Genomic DNA, 23744 nt, shown 5'->3' with positions numbered 1-23744 from the left:
CTGCCCCCCCTCCCCTCCCTCCCAATGATTAGCAATGTGGTTTGTGACTCGCTAAACGATGTCGCAGCTGCTAGCTAGCTAGCCGAAGATCCGAATGTATACGCCAGCGATGAGGTGCCATTTCCGTGTCGTCATCAGAGTGGTGTAACTGGATGGTGGACGTTGAATTTGGGTTGCCAATTGGTAGATGCCCAGTACCGCGTCACACCATTTATCGCAAAACCGATCACGATCGTGACGTGACGTCGACCGACGTACAAGCAGAGTAGAAGATGTATGTCGGACGGCTTTTGCTTGTAACTCTGGCCCTGAAGTAAACAGACGAGTACAGACGGGTTGCTAACGGACACCGTTTCCACTTCCTTTCGAGTACCTCTTGATTTCAATACAAATACGTACAATACCGTGATCGACGCATGGTAAATGGATGCCCCCTGTTTCGCTTTGCTTTCTTGTTCGATGCGATAAAAGCGCCAGCCAATAGTTTAGTCATGTTTTTGCATTTATCATTTTATCAACATGCGGTTCTCGTTCTTATCGAACGCAAATGGGGGGAAAAAAGTGCAGCTGAAAGTTTTTCCTATCACAGCACCTTGACTCCATCGGTGCTCCGAAGGCTCCGATCAACGGATTGTTACCTTATTTCTCTTCTGCCCTCTGGCTATGGCCGATCTTTGGCTTTAGCCCAACCCATCCGATGCTCGCGCCTCCCACGGATCAATAATTTTCTTTTAATGTTCCCTCAATTTCCTGTTCACACCTTGGAACAGCGAACAGCGACGGTGACGATGACGAGCTGGACTACCGGGCACCTCCTCCTTTACAATCTCCGCTCTTGTAATGACCTCGACACGGGATATCCGGTAGGCGCTGTCGGTCGGAACGATTGGTTTTCCAGTTTTTCTTTACTCTCCTCTACTCTGCTGGTGAAGGAGGATCTTGTTCCAGGGATGGATGGATGCCCTTGTTTTTTTTTGTGTGTTTACGGGGTGGAACCGATGGAGAAGCCTGGTTCCGGTGCTGGTGGTTACGCAATTGTGAGCATACTGGATTGCACCTGCCTGCCGAAAAAACCAAGCGTTCTCGGCTAAGGTGTCAAGGCGAAACCGTTACCAAATTGCAAAACGATAGGGAACTAATTCGCTTTTCGAATCTGTCCCCTTCTTTCTGTTATCCAAGACTTAAGAGGATAGGGAGGAGGTAGCAGCCGGCAGCCATTGGAGTCTTTGTTTCGTTGTTCGTGCTTCGGGAGGCTCGTGGCCGGTGGGAGCAGCCGGCGCGCATATCCTACCTAGGGGCGCTCCTTCGAGGAAAAACTAATGGCGTAACAGCTGAGGTATGACGTAATGGATTTTTGTTGGAGTTGCTGTGTCCACCGCCACCATCGCCGTAGCGCCCCTGAATAGCTGTATTCTGGAGTAGGACTTGGGGCCACGGTAACCCCAGGGGGAGGGTAAGGAGAGCGACACGCGCCTGGCCGTGAGTGGCCAGTCGAGAGTCGAGAGAATATCGGGAGCGAGAGCGTTAGTTTTGCGCGAGAGCCGCAGTGCGCGTCCGCGTCGAGGCGGCCACCGGAAATGAAGGACGAGAAGTCCGGATCGTGGGTAAGGGAGAAGAGGACCGTGTTGGGGGAGGGGGGAGAGTGGCAAAAAAGTAAAACAAGCGACGATTACACAATCACTGGCGTCGTTTTCTGCTCTGCCCTCGCGAACGCACGTTCGGAAGAGAGCGAAGAAAATTGGAGCACGGTCACCCATTTTCCTGAACCAAAACGGAACCAAGCAGCAGCCGGACTGGCGCATGAAACGCCGCTCCCGAAAGGTGGTGAGATTTTTTTTTTGGTGAAAGAATATCCTCGAACGAAGAGAGAGAGAGAGAGAGAGAGAGAGAGAGAGAGAGGCAGACAGACAGGCAGGCAGGATCTCTCACGGTAACAACCCAGTGACGATGGGCAGCCAAGGACCACTTGCATAGAGTATTCGGTTCTATGTGGTCATAGTAAGAGGTTAGGTTCTGTCCTGAGTCCGTCGGCCTGGTTGAAAAATTGGTGCTCTTAGTTGGTAAAATTTCCGGATAAAAAATACCCTCCTACCAGTGGTTGCGTGTGTGTGTGTGCATGTGCGTGTGTGTGTTTGTATGTGCGTGTGAAAAAGGTGTAACTTTATCTAAAGATGGACAAAAACCCAAACGGTCTCGAGGAATATCGTGGAAAAGTGCGCTACTCAAGACAGCTACCATAAAAGTGGGCTACTAAGACATGAATGCGTAGTATCGAGCGAGGAACAAATCCAAGGAACATTACCTCATTGCCATGGAAACTCGCACCGCAACATTTCCACGGGGTTTGCAGAACGGTTGCAGATGCTGCCGATGGAAAAGAATTATCGATCCTTGGGTCGCCCTCAGACCCTCATTCCCCACACCCCCCGTTCCCCGTTTGCCACCACCAGCAAGCACTTCCACTATGCGCAGTGCTGGGAGTGTGCAGGAGAAGGGTGCCCTTCGTGTATGTGTGTGTGTGCGTTTGAGTGGGAAAAAAATATTTCAGCAAATCAACAAATTAACAATTAAAATCGACTCCATTTTTGAGCTTCATCGTATTTTTGCTTCCGCTGCCCTCATTTCGCTTTCTTTTTTTCATTCCCCCCCCCCCCCCCAAACACATCATCCTGGTGCGCCCCATCGTCGCCCCAATACCGTTGGCTCCATTACGTCTGCCCAGCGCTCGCTTCTTGCGTCTCATTTCTGCTACCGACTTTTCACCCTTGTCGATGTCCTCCAAAACTTTTGTCGCCACCGAGCACCGAAGAGGGGGCGCCTCCACCGAACCTGCCTTCCCCGGATGTCCTTGTGCTCATCGAGTGTATGTGTGTGTGTGAGTGTTTGGTGCTGCTGCTGCTCGGGGAAGGACACACCACATCTCTGCAGAGCCGATCGAAATTGGCGGACATGCGCAGAACGGGTTTGCGCGATTTTATGTGTCGCGATGATTCCATGTTCTTTTTTTTTTCGCTCGTGAGTGAAGCGGTTGAGAGATGGTATGCTCTTGCTTCTCGATCCTCATGAGCATCGCATTCTCACGCGAGGTGCGACTTGCGCTCCAGCTTACTCCGCTCACTTCCAGTGCGCACCGTTCATACAGTGCTGGGCGCTCACTCTCCGCCGCTTTCTGTGGAGTAGGTGGTGGGGTAGACCGTTTGAAACTCCCGCCCGTTGGTTAAAAATCCGCCATCGGTGGGGGCCAGCAGGAACTCGTTCTCAGGCCGTGGTCGCATATCGTTCGCTCGTTCGGCCAGTCTGGTTTGGAGCTGCTGCTGCTGCTGTTGCTGCTGCTGTGTTATCGGTGCTCGGTGGTAGGTAGGTAGAGGTTCAGCCACTTGTTCGTGTTGTGTGTTCTTGGTGGTATGAACAACTGACAGAACAGTTGACTGCGAACGAAGCAGAATCTCGAAGATACATAGTTAATTGGAGTAAGGCAAAGATCGGGAGTGATTTTGCAAAGAAAATTGTGGTGCTTCACCAAAAAAAAAAAAATTCTACTTCGACTCTGCACTACTGTGCACTACTACTCACTCCACCGTTGGACTACTTACCTGGTGTGAAAAGTGAGCAATCGCGCGAGAAAGGACTCGCTTACTGGTGTGCGTGTGCGCGAATACTGTGACATGACGGGGAGATATTTGTGTGTGTGTGTGTGTGCGAGAAAGCAATTTTCCAAATGGATCCTGACAGGAGTAATATAGACAATGAAACGCAGAGAGAGTGAGAGAGAGAGAGAGAGAGAGAGAGAGAGAGAGAGAGAGAGAGAGAGAGAGAAGGAAAGGAAGAAACAGAGATGGAGAGTGGGGGGATGGGAGGGTGAAAATTGAGAGCAAGAGCATTGCGAGAAAAAGAGTAACAGCGAGGAGACTACTACTATTCGCCAATGATTATGCGAACAGGGAAAAGGTGAAGAAGTATCCACTGCGAGGGGAGGGATAGGGAGTATCAAAGAGTTGGATAATTTTTCCATTTCGATTTTCCTTTCCCACCATTTTTGGCAGCCTTTCCCGCGTTTTCCCAAACGGCTATTCGCTGGAAATGCGAATGCGAAAATTGGGAAACACTTGTGACATGTATCCTGTTACACATACATACTCGCACACATACAAAAGGACGTACACACACACACACACACACACACACACATACTTGTACATCCTCTCCCGTTCACAAGCACACACGTAGCATACCTTGAGAGCGCGAAGAGAAGTAGAATGAGACGATGAAGACGTGTGCGCGAGCGCACTAGCAGGCCTTGGCTTGGTCGATGGTGTGGCAGCAGATTACATAAAAAATCGAGCAACCAGCAGTTGGCTGACTTGGTTCAACTTGGCTGAACGCTACACTCGTCCCGCGCTGCACATATTGGGGACATTATAGCAGCAGCAGCAGCAGCAGCAGCAGCAGCAGCAACTGATCGAGCTGATATGCGACAGTGATTGTCGATTGCGATTCGAATGTCAACTTAATCGTTTTTTTTATTATCTCTTTCTGGCGGTTTCTGCTGCTGTCTTCGTCGATCAACTCTCGAATTCGCGTTGGCTCGCGGTGTTAGGTTTGGAATAGCGCTGGGAGAGCTGGGAACGAGGTTGCCGTGTGAGTGTGTGGCAGTGCGCTAGGCCCGGGCGGAAGCGGAAGAAGTGTTTATCGGAAAGAAGTGCATCGATTCGAAGGGAAGAGTTTGGTGTTGAACCCGTGCTGCTGGCGTGTGTTTCTCGGGTTTGGCTCAGTGAGGCTCAAGCTTGATCGGCCAAGCCAAGAAGTGCTTTGTCGCGCAAAGGACAGTGTGCGTGTGCGTGTGTGTGAGAGAGAGAGAGAGCAAAGTGTGAAGAAGCGGAAGGTAACGCAAGGCCCCCGCAAAAGCTGGTGAGAGTGTCACAGCCCCACTGCCACAGCACAGGACAGCAGCATTAGGAGCAGGAGCAACCATGGCCGACAAAAAGGTAGCAGAACAGTACTATGCCCCACCGCCCAAACTAGGCAAGTGGGATGGATTTAAGTCGTTCCTGTGGGACAGCGAAACCAGCCAATGCCTTGGCCGCACCGGATCTAGCTGGGGTAAGTGTACAGACCGACCATTTGTAAATACTTGTCGTACGACATATTTTGCAGCAATGAAAAAGGGGTCGTAGAGAGGATACCTGCGTTGCAGCCATATTGGATTGGATTTTTCTCCTCAAATCCTCAAATTCCGAACGCTAGCAGCGACTGCAGCAGCAGCAGCAGCTGTGGCATATGTGGGTGCACATTACACTTCTGGCGTTGGCAGAAGTAGTGGCGGACAGTAGATGGCGCTGCTGTCGCCCGTATTCTTCCTTGTTACTAAAACGGAGAGCGAAAGAGCGAGAGATAAAAAAAACGAGAGCGACCAGTATACTCCAGGAAGTCACTCCTCCAAGAGAGCGCGAGCCAGTTGCAAGCAGGTTGGAAATTGGAGCGCGGGAGAGTAATACGTGCTCTCGCCGTTTTCCACTCACCTGTTTTCTCGCAGTGGTTCCATCGCAGGAACCACCATCGATGGGGGCCAGATCGAACATCGTCTGGTTACATAAATTTGAACTTTCTTCGCCACTTTTCACCGACTGGTTTTTAGCCAGCTTTGGCCAGCTTCAATTGCCATGCTTCGATCTAGTAACATTTTGATTGAAGAATGGTTAATGGTCCAGCTTACGAGACACTCTTCGATATATGTATTTTCATTAGTATACTCCAATCGCTAATAACCGCTAGGGTGGAGTGGCTAGACATACGGTTTATACGGACTTATAACGGAAAGGCGATGGATTAGCTGAGAACACTTTGGGGATCGTATTTCATACCATTAACAAACGTTCATGCAGTGCTGATGGCAGTCCAACGTTACAGGACCTAGAGCGTGCTTACGCAATCAAGAAGGTGTGTGCCTGTGTGTGTGTGTATGCGTGCTAAAAGCTACTCCGTTCCCCGAAAGGGGGAATTATCCTGGCAGGGTATCGTGCCTTGCAGCCCATCCCATCCCACTGTTATGCTGATGAGCCATAACGAACAGGCAAACAGAGAGTAAAACAAATAAAAAAGTAGGGATGGTCGAAAGGCGATCCTTGATGTAAGGCATTTGTCTAATAGAATAATGAAATCATTCAGCGTAAGGATCGGCATTGCGAACACTGCGGCCAGCTAGGTGGAGTAGTAGTATACCGGAGTGGTCCGGACGTCTCGCTTTGCGTTTCGATTCGGTACGGTTCGAGTGTTACGTAACCGTCTCCTTCGCAAACATGAGCCTGACCTCCAGTGAGTAAAACACATACATACACATACACACACACACACAAACATGCTACCAACGAGCAGAAACGTCAATAAGAGGAGGAGGCCCTGTCCTTGAGGGCTTCGTTCAGCCGTACGGAATTACTGTTCGCTGCCCCGTTCGTTCCGTCAGGATGGCGGATGGGCGAGGATTATGGAAAGCGTAATGTAGTTTTACACCATTTCCTGCCTCCAGCGAAACCCAAAAGGCTCACCTATTGGCTTTTGCGGGTGTTTGCCATGCTACTTCTTGGAACTGTAACGCTTCGTTGCTGTTATGTAAGTTTGCGATTCGGCCATTCCCTGAGTACATTCGATGGCTGCAACATTTTCGGCATACTATGGTTCTAAGGCAAATGTCAACTAGTTCTGTATTTGTGTATGTCTGTATAAATCTGTATTTGTGTATGTCATTGAAGTAGGCTAAAAGGTGATCCTGGAAGGCAACTCTTTTTAAAAAAAACGTTTCTTCTCACTTCGTCGCTATTGAGCACGTCGCGGGGAACGTTGGCCTCGCACAACATATTTGTTATTTAAATTGAAGAGAATTGAATTTCAATGCTAGCGCCGTGGTCGAACGCGTGCTCGGAACGGAGTGGGACAGCTTGTCTGCGGCCTTATGATGACGACGACGACGACGGCGACGACGATGACAACTGGCTTGCAAAATTGATTAACCAATTTGTTTACAGAGCGAGTATGGGTTTGAAGCGTATTGGCAGCTGCGGTCACAATTATCGGGTTCGGTTTCTTCGCTCGTTGCTCGATTATTGATATGCTGCTGCTGGTCGAAGGCTCCATTATGTCATTGCTCATTGTTCAGCAGATACGGTATCTGGCATAATGGCACGAAACAATTTTCACCCGCTAGTATGCATGCTTCAGGTATCGCAAAACATTTCCTTAAGGTAGTAGTAAGTCATCCCAGTCAGGTAGTATCAACCACGGCTGCGACGATGAAGCAGCAAACGATTGAGTTACGAATCCAATTAAGAATCGATCGATACAGCCGACTCCATGCATCACGCGAACTCGTTAATCTTTACTGAGCGGTATGGAATATTCATAGCCGTGCCTGTCGTTTGGTCTCTTCTCTCTCTCTCTCTCTCTCTCTCTCTCTCTCTCTCTCTCTCTCTCTCTCTCTTTCTCTCTCTCTATTTTTACGTCATTTGCCTCTCTCTCTTTCTGTTTCTCTCTTCATGCCTAATGCGGGCAGTTGTACGGGCATAAAAAACACGCGGCATAAGGGAACAAGAAATGCTAAATTTAATACTTCGTAAACTCGTTTTTGCTTAGCAGACGTACTCGTCTTCGTCGTTGTCGTCCGATCTTCTTCCGTTGGGGGGTGAACATCCAGGAACGCCATCGAGGGTCGTAACTGTCAATGCCGTCAGAATGTCAATAGCGGTTTCGAGGTGGGGATAGGGACCGAGCGATCCATGCTTAGCGACCGCGGCGTGTCTCTCTATCGGATACATGGATTGCACATAGCACAAGAGAGTGTGAGCTCCGGCCAAGTTTAGTGCGCCGGCGCACTACCTTCCTATAAATATCCGTCGACACTAGCCGAGCGTTTCCTCAACTGATCTCCAGCACGGTCTACATAGCGTAGCAGTTGATGCTCGAGTATGTAATGGCCCTTTGGCAAATACAAATCACGTCTCCACGGGAATAACCACTGCAGTCGATCATACTAGCGCATGCTGGCACAATCCCCTTTGCAAAAACGCTACACTTCGTTAATGATTCTGTCTGAAGCGAATGCTAAAAACACCTTTGCAAAACAGGTTTTGCGGGAGTTATTCTAATGCCGTGAGGTATTTCCGAGCAGTAGTGAAGTCCCCCGGTACGTACAATTATAAGCTAGTGGTCACTTCACCCACGACATATCCACACACAGACACATTTAAGCACCCATTACTTGAGAAAAAGATAAAAGAAATTGTGGGGAATTCTTCGGATTATCACCCTCTCCGTTCTCTATATGGGGGGGTGAAATGACTTTGACGCCTGCTAACGGAGCAATGTGTTTGTTTTGCTGACGGCAGCATCGCACGTGTACGCCATCGAGCCCGAGCGCGACTTCTCTTTGGACCGGTTTTTTTTTGCCAACATGCGTAAAGTCTACAATTGCGCCCAGAACGTTGTCTGCTGTGTAAATGGAGACTGTTTCGATTGATCTGCTGTAAACAGATGCTCGCACAGCAACAACAGTTTCGCTGATGCCCCCCAGTCGAGTCGAGAACCGTCGATTTAGGCCTCAGCGTATGCCTCACGCCTCAGCAGTCACGGCCAAACAAAAGTTATTAATAAATATAACACCCCCTACCCCAAAACTGTATACCACTATATGTGGAACATTCTCTTCACCACCAGCAACGGATCCTCCACGGGCGTTCCGTATCCAGATCTCGCGCACTGCTCGCGCAGTCACTCGATCGTGACCGGCGGTAAAAACCCAGAACAGCGGGCAGATCGTGGCGAACCAGCCGTAGGGTCATATTTCGGCTCCCAATGCTGGTGTTATGGTGTTCGTGCAGAAACTAAATTTAAAACAGTCGTTAAAACCATATTGGTGAAACCGTAATGAGCCAGAACGCGTCGCCGAGAAGCCAGTAGCAATAGAAGTGCGATAGTGTGTGGAGCGCTGGATTTGTTTTTTTTGCTTCCATCAGCACGTCCATCGTCGTCGTCGTCGTCGTCGTCGTTGTGTCGTTGCACAATATGGAATTCGTTAGAATTTGAAACATTCATTCTAGGGAGGTGGAAGCGGGTGATGACATTGTGATCGGGTGGACGGACTGTATGTCATGTACAGATGATGTTTGGACAAACACTTGCTGGAGATGGTTTTTTTTCTCTCTGGTTTTTTTGTCTGGCCTCTCCGATGACCATGAACACTCTCGAGAGCGATAATAGGCGATTTCAAGCAAAATTCCCCTTCCGCCTTCCGGGCTGCAGATGGGATCCAGACGGATTGTTTGGTTTATATGGCGCTGCTACGGCAGAGGGTAGAACGCATGGGATGGTGCTTGCTTTTGCTGCTTCCGGCCGATGGAGTAACCCGATACTCGGCCCCTCAACAAAAGTGTCATCCGTTCGTTCGCTGGCGTTCGCGGCATTGCCCAAAAGATTGGATCGGAATCGATAACAAAATTAAAAAGAAAAAAAAATGGACTGATGATCGTGCCGATCGATCGATTGTGTGTGTGTGTGTGTGTATTCGGTTCGTTGGATTCACTATTTATTCAGCCCCTGCTATTACCGCCATCGATAACGAGCAACCGTTGATAGCCACCCCTTCTGCCCCCCTTGGCCCACTTCGAAGGCAAACAATTTATCCAGTCGCTCTCCACTCCCCGGACATACCACACACAATGGTCTCGTGAGTCGATAGCGCCCATATATGTTGAGGGGGAGTTGAAATGGGCAATCGATGGGTTCTGCGATGCTGATAAAACCAGACAACGCGATGCTGCCCCGTCTTCCGCCGAATGCCCTGACCTCGTTCGTCCTTCGCTAGCCCATCCTCGGTTACGCTGGCGAAATTATTATCAGCTCGAGTACATCATTTGGACCAGGGCATACCAGACTAGCGTTCGGCCATGGCCTAGACTGGGCCTCCCTGCTATCAGAAACGTCACCATCAGCGGTTTTGTGTTCTCGGAACGCTGAGCATTTTATCGCGACGCTTAACAGGAAAACGAATAGCTTGACTGTTGGAGAACTTTCTCTGATGAATAGGAGCAGGGAACAGTGAGTAATGTGGGTCCCTGAGCATACTTCCAGATGCTGTAGCTCCCATGACATCAGTTGTTGGTGGTTCTAAGTAAATAAAATGATGCCGAGTGAGTAACAGAAGTAGCAGCGCCGGTGATGATGACGTGGCGTCCAAATTGAGTCACTGTTTGGGAATAAAGCATTGCTTTTACTCCATCAAAGTAAGCTACGTCAGAAAACGTCTCAGATTTTCTGTTTAGTGGAATGGTCGGTTAATTTTGAGCAATGCAAAACGAGTAGCATTATGATGTGAGAGAAAAGTATATAAAGAGAAACAGAAGGAGAGAGAGAGAGAGCGAGAGTAAACGATAGAAAAAGACCCTTTCTTTTTATAGGGCGCGTATAAGACCCGAGGGCAACCCAATATCGATCGAAACGTCCCATCGCACAGATGGGCGTTGGTGCGAGCGACTTGCGAATGAGCGAACCCGAGAACTCGTGCCTCGTGTATCGCGTGACTGCCATACTGTCATGCCATACGGCATGAGCTGGACACAGACAGTGCGGAGCGGAGTTTTAAGTTTTCAGCGCATCCTTGACATTTTATGATAAAGTGGCCGCTGAACGGTGTTCCGATTGAAACGTCGGTCGACGATTGAATTGCTTAGAGAACTCAATTCGCTTCAGCGTGTTCGCTGCGTACGTCGAACCGCCGAACAGCAATTAAGCGTCGTAGGCCGTCAGAGCGCAATGAAATGTATGTAGCAGCAATCGATAAGCATTAATTTCAATTGATCTCTATGCCTCTCTCGATACGATATCGTTGGTAAGCGACAGACTTGTGTGTGGGCATACTTTACAATTAACGATCTCGTTGCCACTCGTAGGGCCTAGACGAAGATTACGGTGGGGAGATGTAGATGGCCCTTACCTTACGCGTACATCCAAACCTCGTGTCAATCGTCTGTCAATCGAGGCTGTTTGAAAGATTTATGAACCATAGAAGGCAAGCGGGTTTAGTGATATAAGCACTGGAAATCACTCCAAGATGAATCTTTTCTTCTATTAGCGGGCCCTCGGTGTACATTCCCCGTACGGGGCATTACCTACTTGGTGCTTTACGTCCGTTTCGAATCGTTGCGCTCATCAATGAAGCAATACTCTTATCGCAGGCACGTGCGATTGCAATTGCCTAGAAATCGTGTGACAGCACAGTCGCGTTCACAATCGTGTTCCAGCCGCCAAGTGTCACACGTTTCGTGCTTATACTTATGAGCACGATTTTACGACTGGCGAACCTTTAGGAAACTCCCACAGCTGAACAGCTTATTAACATCGTTGATTTACGGTTCGCACTTGTACCGTGCACTCGGTGTCAGGCCGTTTCGTTTGACCTTGCTAGCTACGAGACTCTATTTAGCTCACTGATTCTCACCACCGTCACAAACGCCGCGCTGACACAGCTGCCGGAGCGCCAGACGGCTGTAGTGTGCGTAGTAATTGGTCGCCAGTTGTGTTAATTGTTGAATAATGATTGATGGTTGTATCTTGTTTGATGAAAATTGATATTTTTGACAGTGTGTGGCATGTCATCACGTGACGCACGGTATTGAAACGTCGTTGGCGACTATCTTTCTGTAAAAAGAAATCCGATTTCGTAGGAACTGCCATACGCAACTGGCACAGTTCCTGTTGAGCGGCTGCTTTGTAGCACTTTAAATGCTCTACAAAGCCTTCGAGGGAAAAGGCAACAATGAGAATACAGTTTCCTATTAGCCCTCTTGCTGTGGCTCTCTGTTGCGTCCTTCCCAGCACGCGTATCTGATGTGCTGCTGGGCGTGATTAGAATGAATGGCATAGAACAAACTAGCCCCCGAGGGTAGTGGGTCTTGCATATGTCGCCGCCATCGCCACCGTTGACGGGCGATTCAATTTTGCACATTCTATTCGCCTGCTCTATGTGCTGCACGGTGTGGCCCCGCAGGGAATTGCTCGTATTATATGCACCAGAGGTAGAGCTGGGACACTTTCCAGCGTAGTCCAGCGTGGACAGCTGAATAGGCAGGCGTCTGGTAGTCGTGTCGTATGTTTGAATATGCAGCAAACAAGCCTGCAGCTGTCCGTGCCAGTCTCTGGTTGGGTGACACGAACGCCGACTAGCAGCTGCACCAAGCAAACGATGGTCACGCGGGGCATTTTCCTCTTTGCCTTGCCGTGCATCTGTTGCGCATGCTGAATGGGTCAGAAAGGGCTGAAGTTGTTTGCTTTTCACGCCAAATCACATCAAGCCGTAGTTGACTGAGCTGTCACCAATACTGGATGCCGTCGCTTAGGGAAGATCTTTACTCTAGTGTACAGCCAAGTCCACACGCCATCTGCGCCAAGGGAACAGATTTACTCCAAGAAACGAGTAAACGAATCACCCGCGTATGACGTCAAATGAGTGTCCACGAAGTGGTGAGCGAAGGATTATTTAAGCCGACGTCTCGTCACACATGGGAGACTCGATGAACGATCCTGTGTCCTAGGGATACTTGATGTAATGGCTATTTATAGCTCATTAGATTAACTAATGACCTGCACTACGGGAACGGGTAGAAGCAATCCATAACCTTGGGACAGTGCCGTGGACCACAGCGAAGAGTGGATACGAAAGTGCGTCATCCAGGAGAATACCAAATGTCAAGCACTAATGAAAACGTCATACATTTTAAGTCACGTGCTAATTTCGTTTTTTTCCTACTATCTTTTTACAGCGAAAATTCTCTTCTTCTACGTTTGCTTCTATGCTGCCCTGGTTGGATTCTTCGCTGCGATGTTGGCCGTTTTCTGGCAAACGCTCGACGTGAAGATACCCAAGTTCCAACTCGATAGCTCACTGATCGGATCAAATCCAGGTACGTCTGTGGAAGATTTCTCATTCACACAACTCATAACCTGCTCTTTTCACTAACCAACTTTTCATTACCTGCTCTTTTTCTCTAACCACCGTTTGTATTGTTTACAACAGGATTGGGTTTCCGACCGACACCACCAGAGTACCAGAACGTGGAGAGCTCGTTAATTTGGTACAAAGCTTCCGATAACGGAAACGTAGCAATCTGGACCAATCTGATCGATGAGTTTTTGCTTCGTAAGTATTGCCGGTGATGGGATGCCTGTTTGCTGTTTGTTCGCTATCGGTAATCGAAAATCCCCTATTTATTTGTATAGCTTACACACAGGAGGAAGACAACCGCGTTGATTGCTCGTTCGATAATCCGCCACCGGAGGGCAAGGTCTGCAAAGTTCCTATGACCAGCTGGACCCCGTGCAACAAGGAAAATCGCTACAACTTCAAAAAGAAGAGCCCATGCATATTCTTGAAGCTCAACAAGGTAAGCGCCACTCATTTGTAGCACATACCAGGAGTTAAGCAACGTTTTCTTTGAACAGATCTACAACTGGGTACCGGATATGTATAACACCTCGACCAACTTGCCCGAAAACATGCCCGATGACCTGAAGGAGCATATTCGCGGAGAGGAAGCTCGAGGAAACAAGAATGTAAGAATTATAATGGTTCTCTAACGCTACGCGATTGCTAACGATTTTCGCCGTGCCTTACAGACCAACGTTGTTTGGGTATCCTGCTCGGGTGAGAATCCTGCTGATAATGAGCACATTGGCGCTATTCAGTATATCCCGCGCCGTGGATTCCCTGGATATTTCTTCCCGTACAAGAACGTCGACAACTATCTGCCACCCATAGTAGCGGTCTATTTCGAAAAACCAAAGAGTAAGTATTATGGCAGTTGTAATTGGTATCGAAAATGTGCTATATTTCCTTTACAATAATGTGTTTTCCTTTAATCGTATTCACCATTGTTTGAAGAAAAAATGTCGAGAATGTTTGAACATTGCTTTCGATTGTTCATTGTGGTTAAATGGTATGACTTTCGGTTTTGGCAATGGTTTTGAAACAACGTATGGAAACAAAATAACGGGTGCCCGGCTAGTGCTTTTCGAAGGAGATGAAGTTGTTGACAGAAACCCAAACGGAATTGTTGGTCTAGGTATAACTGGTACAGACGTCGACAGTGGTTTCAAAGATGAAGACGGTCGTCCGGTATTTGGACCGCTAGTCGATACATGAACTGATGAAGTAGAAGATGATAATGATGGAGTAGAGGAAGATGTAGCGGAAGTCGGAGTTTTGGAAGATTTAACAGTAGTAGTAGTAGTAATAGTAGTGGTAGTAGTGGTAGTAGTAGGCATCGACGAGTAGGTTGTGAGTGTAGGGGTTGAGCTAATAGACGAGGTAGTAACTGTAGATTGAGTAGTAGGAGTTCCGTGGCTCATAGATTTTGTTGAAGATGTGGTAGCAGGACCATTCGACGAGGAGATTGTCGAATCAGTACCAGTAGTACCAATACTCGATGGCATCATTGTCGATGTAGAAGTCGTATCAGTCGTGGACGAGCTAGTAGACGATGTAGAAACCGTTGATGACTGAGTAGTAGCAGGTTCGTGGCTAGAGGATGTCGTTGAAGAAGGATTTTCGGTAGATGATGTTAAAGGTGTAGTCGAATCAGGTTTGCTGATTGTGCTAGGCGTTGTTGATAGCTCGGAGGACATTGTTGGCCTTGTTACAGTGGACGATAATCCAGATCCATCCGTCGAGGATGTTGTTGAAGACGTTGTATCTGGTTTATGCGAGGACGAGGTGGTTTTCGTCTCTATATCAGTGGTACCACTACTTGATGACATCATTGTCGATGTAGAAGTCGTATCAGTCGTGGACGAGCTAGTAGACGATGTAGAAACCGTTGATGAGTGAGTAGAAGCAGGTTCGTGGTTAGAGGATGTTGTTGAAGAAGGATTTTCCGTAGATGTGGTAGTAGATGATGTTAAAGGTGTAGTCGAATCAGGTTTGCTGATTGTGCTAGTTGTTGTTGAAAGCTCAGAGGACATTGTTGGCCTTGTTACAGTGAACGATAATCCAGATCCATCCGTCGAGGATGTTGTTGAAGACGTTGTATCAGGTTTATGCGAGGACGAGGTTGTTTTCGTATCTGTATCAGTGGTACCACTACTTGATGACATCATTGTCGATGTAGCAGTCGTATCAATCGAGGACGAGCTAGTAGACGATGTAGAAACCGTTGATGAGTGAGTAGAAGCAGGTTCGTGGCTAGAGGATGTTGTTGAAGAAGGATTTTCCGTAGATGTGGTAGTAGATGATGTTAAAGGTGTAGTCGAATCAGGTTTGCTGATTGTGCTAGTTGTTGTTGAAAGCTCAGAGGACGTTGTTGGCCTTGTTACAGTGGACGATAATCCAGATCCATCCGTCGAGGATGTTGTTGAAGACGTTGTATCTGGTTTATGCGAGGACGAGGTTGTTTTCGTATCTGTATCAGTGGTACCACTACTTGATGACATCATTGTCGATGTAGCAGTCGTATCAATCGAGGACGAGCTAGTAGACGATGTAGAAACCGTTGATGAGTGAGTAGAAGCAGGTTCGTGGCTAGAGGATGTTGTTGAAGAAGGATTTTCCGTAGATGTGGTAGTAGATGATGTTAAAGGTGTAGCCGAATCAGGTTTGCTGAGTGGGCTAGTTGTTGTTGAAAGCTCAGAGGACGTTGTTGGCCTTGTTACAGTGGACGATAATCCAGATCCATCCGTCGAGGATGTTGTTGAAGACGTTGTATCAGGTTTATGCGAGGACGAGGTGGTTTTCGTCTCTATATCAGTGGTACCACTACTTGATGACATCATTGTCGATGTAGAAGTCGTATCAGTCGTGGACGAGCTAGTAGACGATGTAGAAACCGTTGATGAGTGAGTAGAAGCAGGTTCGTGGTTAGAGGATGTTGTTGAAGAAGGATTTTCCGTAGATGTGGTAGTAGATGATGTTAAAGGTGTAGTCGAATCAGGTTTGCGGATTGTGCTAGTTGTTGTTGAAAGCTCAGAGGACATTGTTGGCCTTGTTACAGTGAACGATAATCCAGATCCATCCGTCGAGGATGTTGTTGAAGACGTTGTATCTGGTTTATGCGAGGACGAGGTGGTTTTCGTCTCTATATCAGTGGTACCACTACTTGATGACATCATTGTCGATGTAGAAGTCGTATCAGTCGTGGACGAGCTAGTAGACGATGTAGAAACCGTTGATGAGTGAGTAGAAGCAGGTTCGTGGTTAGAGGATGTTGTTGAAGAAGGATTTTCCGTAGATGTGGTAGTAGATGATGTTAAAGGTGTAGCCGAATCAGGTTTGCTGAGTGGGCTAGTTGTTGTTGAAAGCTCAGAGGACGTTGTTGGCCTTGTTACAGTGGACGATAATCCAAATCCATCCGTCGAGGATGTTGTTGAAGACGTTGTATCAGGTTTATGCGAGGACGAGGTGGTTTTCGTCTCTATATCAGTGGTACCACTACTTGATGACATCATTGTCGATGTAGAAGTCGTATCAGTCGTGGACGAGCTAGTAGACGATGTAGAAACCGTTGATGAGTGAGTAGAAGCAGGTTCGTGGCTAGAGGATGTTGTTGAAGAAGGATTTTCCGTAGATGTGGTAGTAGATGATGTTAAAGGTGTAGTCGAATCAGGCGTGCTAATTGTGCTAATTGTTGTTGAAAGCTCAGAGGACGTTGTTGGCCTTGTTACAGTGGACGATAATCCAGATCCATCCGTCGAGGATGTTGTTGAAGACGTTGTATCTGGTTTATGCGAGGACGAGGTTGTTTTCGTATCTGTATCAGTGGTACCACTACTTGATGACATCATTGTCGATGTAGCAGTCGTATCAATCGAGGACGAGCTAGTAGACGATGTAGAAGCCGTTGATGAGTGAGTAGAAGCAGGTTCGTGGCTAGAGGATGTTGTTGAAGAAGGATTTTCCGTAGATGTGGTAGTAGATGATGTTAAAGGTGTAGCCGAATCAGGTTTGCTGAGTGGGCTAGTTGTTGTTGAAAGCTCAGAGGACGTTGTTGGCCTTGTTACAGTGGACGATAATCCAGATCCATCCGTCGAGGATGTTGTTGAAGACGTTGTATCTGGTTTATGCGAGGACGAGGTTGTTTTCGTATCTGTATCAGTGGTACCACTACTTGATGACATCATTGTCGATGTAGCAGTCGTATCAATCGAGGACGAGCTAGTAGACGATGTAGAAACCGTTGATGAGTGAGTAGAAGCAGGTTCGTGGCTAGAGGATGTTGTTGAAGAAGGATTTTCCGTAGATGTGGTAGTAGATGATGTTAAAGGTGTAGTCGAATCAGGTTTGCTGAGTGGGCTAGTTGTTGTTGAAAGCTCAGAGGACGTTGTTGGCCTTGTTACAGTGGACGATAATCCAGATCCATCCGTCGAGGATGTTGTTGAAGACGTTGTATCTGGTTTATGCGAGGACGAGGTTGTTTTCGTCTCTGTATCAGTGGTATCACTACTTGATGACATCAATGTCGCTGTAGAAGTCTTATCAGTCGTGGACGAGCTAGTAGACGGTGTAGAAACCGTTGATGAGTGAGTAGAAGTAGGTTCGTGGTTAGAGGATGTTGTTGAAGAAGGATTTTCCGTAGATGTGGTAGTAGATGATGTTAAAGGTGTAGTCGAATCAGGTTGGCTAATTGTGCTAGTTGTTGTTGAAAGCTCAGAGGACATTGTTGGCCTTGTTCCGGTGGATCCAGGAGGTTGGGAAGAAGTTGTTGGAAACTTCGTAGTGGAAGTGGGTGTCGTAGCAGCAGTCGAAGAATGCTGTGACATTGTTGGCCGAGTAGTTGGGGTGTTTGAAGTGGATGATGTTGACGGTTTAGATGAAACGGTTGAAGGGACCTGTGTGCATGTATTTCCATTCGAAGCTGTCACTGTTGGCATTCCGGTCGACGAAGAAGGAGGCGCACATTTGATCACCAATTCCGCATTGCCTCCTATTATGAATGCTCTTTTTATATCATTTAACTCGACTGTAACGAATTGCTGTCCGATACCGCCCTGTACAATTTGTGCTTTAAGCTCACTTGCGTATCGGTGTGGTGGAGATTCAACGCTAATGAACCGTATCGGATTGGGCAAAGGCTGTAAATCACAGTTTTTATCAGGTTTGAGACAAATATTTTTCCACTTGGCACTATCAGCTTACATGTTGTTACTCACATTGTGAAACGAAAACGAAAAAGGATTCCTGGTACCCTTAAGAATACGCCGCTTGTAACAAATTTCCAACGAAGCATCGGGTGCACCGAATGCAATGATATTCGCATTTACACAACCACAATGAACGAGCAATAGCACTAACAACGATGCGTTCTGCATCTTTACGCAGATCTGACACTGTGAGCGGCACATTAACGACTGAAAGAACATTATTTCGGAAGTAACAGTAACGGGGTGCCTGCTATTATGCTGCTCTCCGAGAACCGGTTCTCAATCTGCGTAATCATGCCCGAAAATTGTTTTGCAAGGAATAACGGCATTCCCGGTTGCAACGAGAGAAAGCACTGGCCTTATTTCGGGGATTTTGCTACAGATACCGTTGCATGGCCGTGCAGTTGCATTTCTGTCACGAACCGGTTTGCTCGGCGTCTGATGCAATGTGTCCAAACAGTCGCCTTTCACTTTTCAGGATCATGGCCAGAGCGCTGGACGATTGCTGGTCAAGGTTGCGCGTGCAACACAACAAATCATTACTGATTGCGTGTTTATGTTTTACGAGCAGGTTTTTTAATACGCCATTTTCTTTTACTTTCTTTCCAGCTGGCGTGCTCATCAACATCGAGTGCAAAGCCTGGGCTCGCAACATCATGTACGATCGGTCGGAGCGAAGAGGGTCCGTTCACTTTGAGCTGATGATCGATTAAATAGTGCAGCGCTTCTGTCACATTTTAAATGCGTTTACGAGCGTGAACCAGCTATCAGCGAAGAGAGAAGTGTTGCAGCAGGAATGGAGGAACGGAGGAGCGTGGGAGTGATGTGTACCGGTAGCCGATCATCAAGCGATGGCCTCATGCCGAACGCGGTTTGAAGCCGTACGCAGCTAGTGTTTAGGAGCAACCGTATAGAAGTGGTGCTGTTATCGTCGCGTGCAGTAAGACAGTTAAAGAAACACCGCGCAATTGGAGTGGTTTAAAAGGGAGCATTGAACAAAGAGATAGGAAGAGAGAAAGCCATGGAGAAAGGGAAAGAAGCGGAGACAGTAAAATATAATTAAATGACGCGAAATCAAGAGCATAATGCATGCAGCATTGCACTGCGTGAGTAGGAAGCAATGTGTGAATCGTTTGGTTAGGCATTTTATACCTTTTTTCCATGCATTAGTTGAGGTGATTCGTTGGAGGCAATGCTTGCGGAAGGCACGGCGAAGTTTTGTTGGTGCAATAGCTATATACCAAATTCCACCCCATTACGAAACAAACCCGGACAAAAGACGTTACAAGCTACAAACAAACAAAAAAACGGCAAACATACTAAAACCCATCGCAATAAACTGTGAGCGTGTTTAATGCATTCGGACGCATTCGATCGCCGGCGTTCTAATGGTTCAGCATCAAACACTGGATGATGATCTCCTGGCTAACGGCAAACTCGCAACGGCACTGATCGTCGTCGTCGTCGTCGTCGTCGTCATCGTCGTCGTAATCCGTCGCGTTATTGATTACCCTGTACGAAATCGGAATAGTTTGCAAGAAGCAGCACGAACGCAGGCCCGGGCATAAATGTTTCATAAATCATAACCACCGTAAACCGTGTTTATCCGGGTGTATCGTAACACTTTCTTCGTTTTCGATATCTAAAGAGCCGAGCCGAGTGCGTCGGTAGCAATGTTTCCAGGTAATGCATGCTGCTAGAACGACACCGGGGTCTGAGGATGGTAGGATGGCAATGTCCAGTTTCCCTGTAGCTGACAAGCGCAGCAGCGGTCGCAGCGTAGGTGTTAGCAAAGCAACATTGAACAAAAACCGAGCACAATGTATCGTGGCTGCAGATGCATTATTCATATGATTTTTAGCGCTGCAGCAGCAGGGTGTTGCCGTACGCGCTAGCAAGCAAACGATAAAAGTAGCAAAAAGCAAAAGAAAACTAAATCTCTAGCGATGAGAATCTTAGCCGAGAATAAGCGAATAAGAAAGGACAGCAAACAAAACCAAGAAGCATAATTAAACAACTTTAAGGGCCTCTTTCTATTCTTACCACTCACTGCCCATGAATAAGTTAAAAGAAAAAAAAACAATGAAGCATAAACGTAAAACAGACAAACACTAGTAAAAAATAGAACAAAGAAACAAAAGAACACGGCATTGAATCGAGACATACAATACAATAACAAGCAAAACAACCAAACAAACAAAAAAAAGCAGTTAAAGCGACGCTAGCACAATGTGGCTGGAAAATGGTAGTGACAGACAGACAGAGACAAACAGAGAGAGAGAGGCGGGAGGGCTGAGAGAGAAAGAGAAAGAGAAAGAGAGCAAGAGAGTATAGAACTCGCCGCTATACAAAACAGACAACATACAAATAAATAGTAACATGATGCAGAACAAATGTTAAAATAAAAGTGTATAATTATGATCAATGCGTTTGCGGATGGAAATTCACTGAATTAACTGTAAAAAAAAAGAAACAAAAACTCGACACAAACACCTTCACACGCGACACGGATATCGAAAGACACGCGTCACACGGCACGTGTTTTGTTTTTTTTTTTCGGGAGGAATGCTGAAAAATTAGCGAAAAAAAAAGGGAATGCCACCGTCGTTCTGCTGGTTGCTGGGTTAATGTGGGTAGTTGATGAAAGCGTTGGCTGAAGAAGATTTGCCGTTGAAGTACTGTTGATGTTATATCCCCAAGGAAGAGGAATTTGTTTTTTTATTCTGTCTCTCTTTCTCTCTCTCTCTCTCTCTCTCTCTCTCTCTCTCTCGCGTGAAACAAAAGCAGCATGTTTGCCGTTGCACTATTATTAAGTTTGGACCAGACCCTTGCTAGACGATCTAGCAGAGCGTGCGTGTTGGTGTTAATTTGTGTGATTGACCAGGAGGGCAGCACGTGTCGTGTTGCTGTTGTTCGTTTATGGAGATGAAGAAGTTATTTCCTCTCTATGGTCCCAGCATGTGCGCTGGGCTACGGTATGGTGCGGAATTATTTCAATAATTGAGTTCAAGCTGGATGCTTCAACCTGCACCATCGAAGCAGACTATCAGTCACGATGGCATTAAGCCGGTCGTCCTCCGCACTGCTTCGCGGATGCGAGTGAGTGTTTATGTTGTTCCGTGTACCAACTGCTTCACCACTCAGCATCGGCTACTGCAATTGGATAGGTTAGAGCTACCCTTGGTCTCAAGGATACGAGGCGCGCCTGCTGTGTTTTTGCTTACGCGCGTTCAACGTGTAAGCGAGGTCCTGAACCACGCGCTAGTAGCTGTGTTCATTCTGCCACCAGGCTGCAATCTCGATGTTCAGAATGGCGAAGGGCGAAGAGGGGATGTAGAGTGATACTCGATAACGCTCTTTGTCCCGCTTCCTCCTCTCCTCCTTCCGAGGATCTCATTACCACCACCGAAGTGGATGCTGCAGAGATATCGGCGAGATAGGATGTAACCATGTTGCAAAGTAATAAATAATCTAAGCTCACCTCCGACACACATACCCACAAAAACACAGACACAGACGTACAGAGCAAGAGAACGCAAAACAAACAGTCAACCAGCAACATGCAAACCAGTTGCAAAGACACGCTAGTAAACCTTAAACTAAACGATAAGCGAGTGCATCGAAGCAGGATGTATGGAGGAAGTGGCTCCGTAAGGGACGGAATGTGGTGGAGAGGGAACAGCCAGACAGGTCTCGGTAGGACTCGCGGTGGGCATATTAATTAAATATAAATTACACATTTATTATCAGCAGAAAACTCCCCGAAAAAACCCAAGATCTCCTAACTGCAGCATCAAGCGCAATACAAGCCATGTACCACAAACACACATACATACAGACACACAGACACACAGACACACAAACCCAACGCAGGATGCGCCGCGCTGGGGACGAAGCAGCGAAGGGGTAGCAGAAGCAGAAGCGAACAGAAGCAGTCGCCGTCGCTGCTGAACGGGCGGTTTGCGTAAAAATAGCGTAAAATACCTTTTTGGAGCTTAGGGCATCTGTAGAAAATTACGAGTTATAAGTATTTTTTTAAATATAAAATAATAAAAATCGATCGATAAGAATCGTGGGCCAGGTGGCCGAGGTGGGAAGGGAAAGCGAAGAGGGAAGCGAGAAGGTCACCGATGTTGCTGTTACAAACCGGGTTACAATCGGACGGACCCAACGTGTGTAGGTGCTTGGGTCGGGCGTATGAAGATTTCATCTTGTCACCCAAAAAACCAGACGCTCCAGGCCGCCTACACCTCCCGCTACCCGCTCTCCTTCATTGCTCTGGCCACACACTCTCACCGTGTTAGGGTTATAGTTGGCTAAGGACGCAATCGCCTGGAGGAGGAGAAGGAGAAGGAGAAGGAGAATGATTTATTATGTTAGCGGTTAGTAACCGGATACCTTGTTGTTAAGTTGTTAAAACCACACGAATATACATTGCGCTCGTCGTCCGCGTGTCATTGTATGTGTGTGTGTGTGTGTGTGAGTGTGGGGGGGCACGTTTATGCGAGAAGGAGTGGTGGAGGTGGTAATGGGGGTCCTCCGGATGAGGATCTCGTGCTGTAGGGTTTTTGTTTCGTGTTTTGGTCCCGACTTGGTTCCGTTCCGTATTGCCCGTAATCCTTTGGCGTGTTCTCTCGACACACTTGTTTTTCTTACAGTTTCCCCCCCAACTAAAGTGTAATGCTCTGCCAACGCAATCCCACCCCCACATCCCACCCAACGCCCAAAGGGGTGGAGTTTTTCGGGTGCAGACATCGCGAGTCATCCGAGGCCCATTCGTAAAGGTAAAAGCTACGCTACAACGCTAGAACAACAACAGACTTTCCTTTCTGGGCGGGAAACGGGGAGCAAATGCCGGATGCGCGGATCTCGTGGCAGAGTTTGGCAGCGAGTGTGAGAGGACAGCGAAAAAAGAATGAAAAAAAAACACGAATGAAAACAAATAAAAAAAAAACAAACAAACAACCAAACCCTAAACAGAATATAGCGCTAAATTTTAATTAAAATTAACGTTACAAATGGTAAAAACAATGCAGTCGCAGGAGGATAGAAATCTCTAGCTTAGGGAGATGCTGAAGCAGAAACAAAAAAAAAAAAAAAAGAACCTATTGTTAGTACGAGAATATTTACTAGGATACTGGATGAGTTGATGAGGGAATGTATGAAGTTAAGCAAACAGAACGCAACATCACATGACACTAGCAGCAAAACACAGAACACACGCGCATCACGCATTGCAAGCATACAAACCACACACGAACACACGAACACACGAACACGACAGTGCGAAGCTACACAAATAATAACCTAAGGCGCGTACAACCGGTTAAGCAAACGGCAGAGAAGAGCAGCCGCATCCTAGGAATCGAAAATGGACGAGAGAGTCATGTCGCGATGGTCAAACAGTGCGGTAACATAACATCCAGACAGTACTAAGAAACTTAATAAAACCACAATCGAAAAACAATAGAGCAGAACCATCAGTATGCGCCACTTTCTAACATTCGAACCCACGTTCGACGGCTAAACACGCATTAGAGCGAGAGCGTTGAGCACACTTACACACACACACA

At 47.3% G+C, this 23744-nt stretch overlaps 1 protein-coding gene and 1 long non-coding RNA gene across 11 annotated transcripts; both read left to right on the top strand.

Annotated features, from left to right (window-relative positions):
* Positions 1–1972: 1972 nt before the first annotated feature.
* Positions 1973–23275, top strand: LOC125960212 (sodium/potassium-transporting ATPase subunit beta-2). Of its 4 annotated transcripts, XM_049693471.1 has the most exons (8): positions 3233–3357; positions 4598–5100; positions 12804–12944; positions 13058–13180; positions 13261–13424; positions 13483–13593; positions 13657–13825; positions 18781–23275. In XM_049693471.1, exons 2-8 carry the CDS (start codon positions 4971–4973, stop codon positions 18882–18884), a joined length of 942 nt encoding a protein of 313 aa, XP_049549428.1. In that variant the 5' UTR covers positions 3233–3357; positions 4598–4970; the 3' UTR covers positions 18885–23275. The 4 variants fall into 4 exon arrangements, with proteins under 4 accessions (XP_049549426.1, XP_049549424.1, XP_049549428.1 ...); XM_049693469.1 differs by lacking the exons at positions 3233–3357; positions 18781–23275 and adding an exon at positions 1973–2060 and having other exon boundaries at positions 13657–13899; XM_049693467.1 differs by lacking the exon at positions 18781–23275 and having other exon boundaries at positions 3206–3353; positions 13657–13899.
* LOC125960219 (uncharacterized) lies at positions 14358–18775 on the top strand. Of its 7 annotated transcripts, none has more exons than XR_007469822.1 (4): positions 14358–14476; positions 14660–15293; positions 15630–15965; positions 16974–17434. It is a non-coding gene; the product is annotated as an uncharacterized LOC125960219 (long non-coding RNA). The 7 variants fall into 7 exon arrangements; XR_007469826.1 differs by adding an exon at positions 17565–18775 and having other exon boundaries at positions 14389–15293; positions 16974–17228; XR_007469825.1 differs by having other exon boundaries at positions 14389–15293; positions 15630–15760; positions 17105–17434.
* Positions 23276–23744: the final 469 nt, after the last annotated feature.

The sequence above is a fragment of the Anopheles darlingi genome, chromosome 2 (genome assembly GCF_943734745.1).
Source record: "Anopheles darlingi chromosome 2, idAnoDarlMG_H_01, whole genome shotgun sequence".
Classification (NCBI taxonomy): Eukaryota; Metazoa; Arthropoda; class Insecta; order Diptera; family Culicidae; genus Anopheles; species Anopheles darlingi.
The sequence above is the reverse complement of the archived record's forward strand: the minus strand, read 5'-3'. Positions and strand labels throughout refer to the sequence as shown.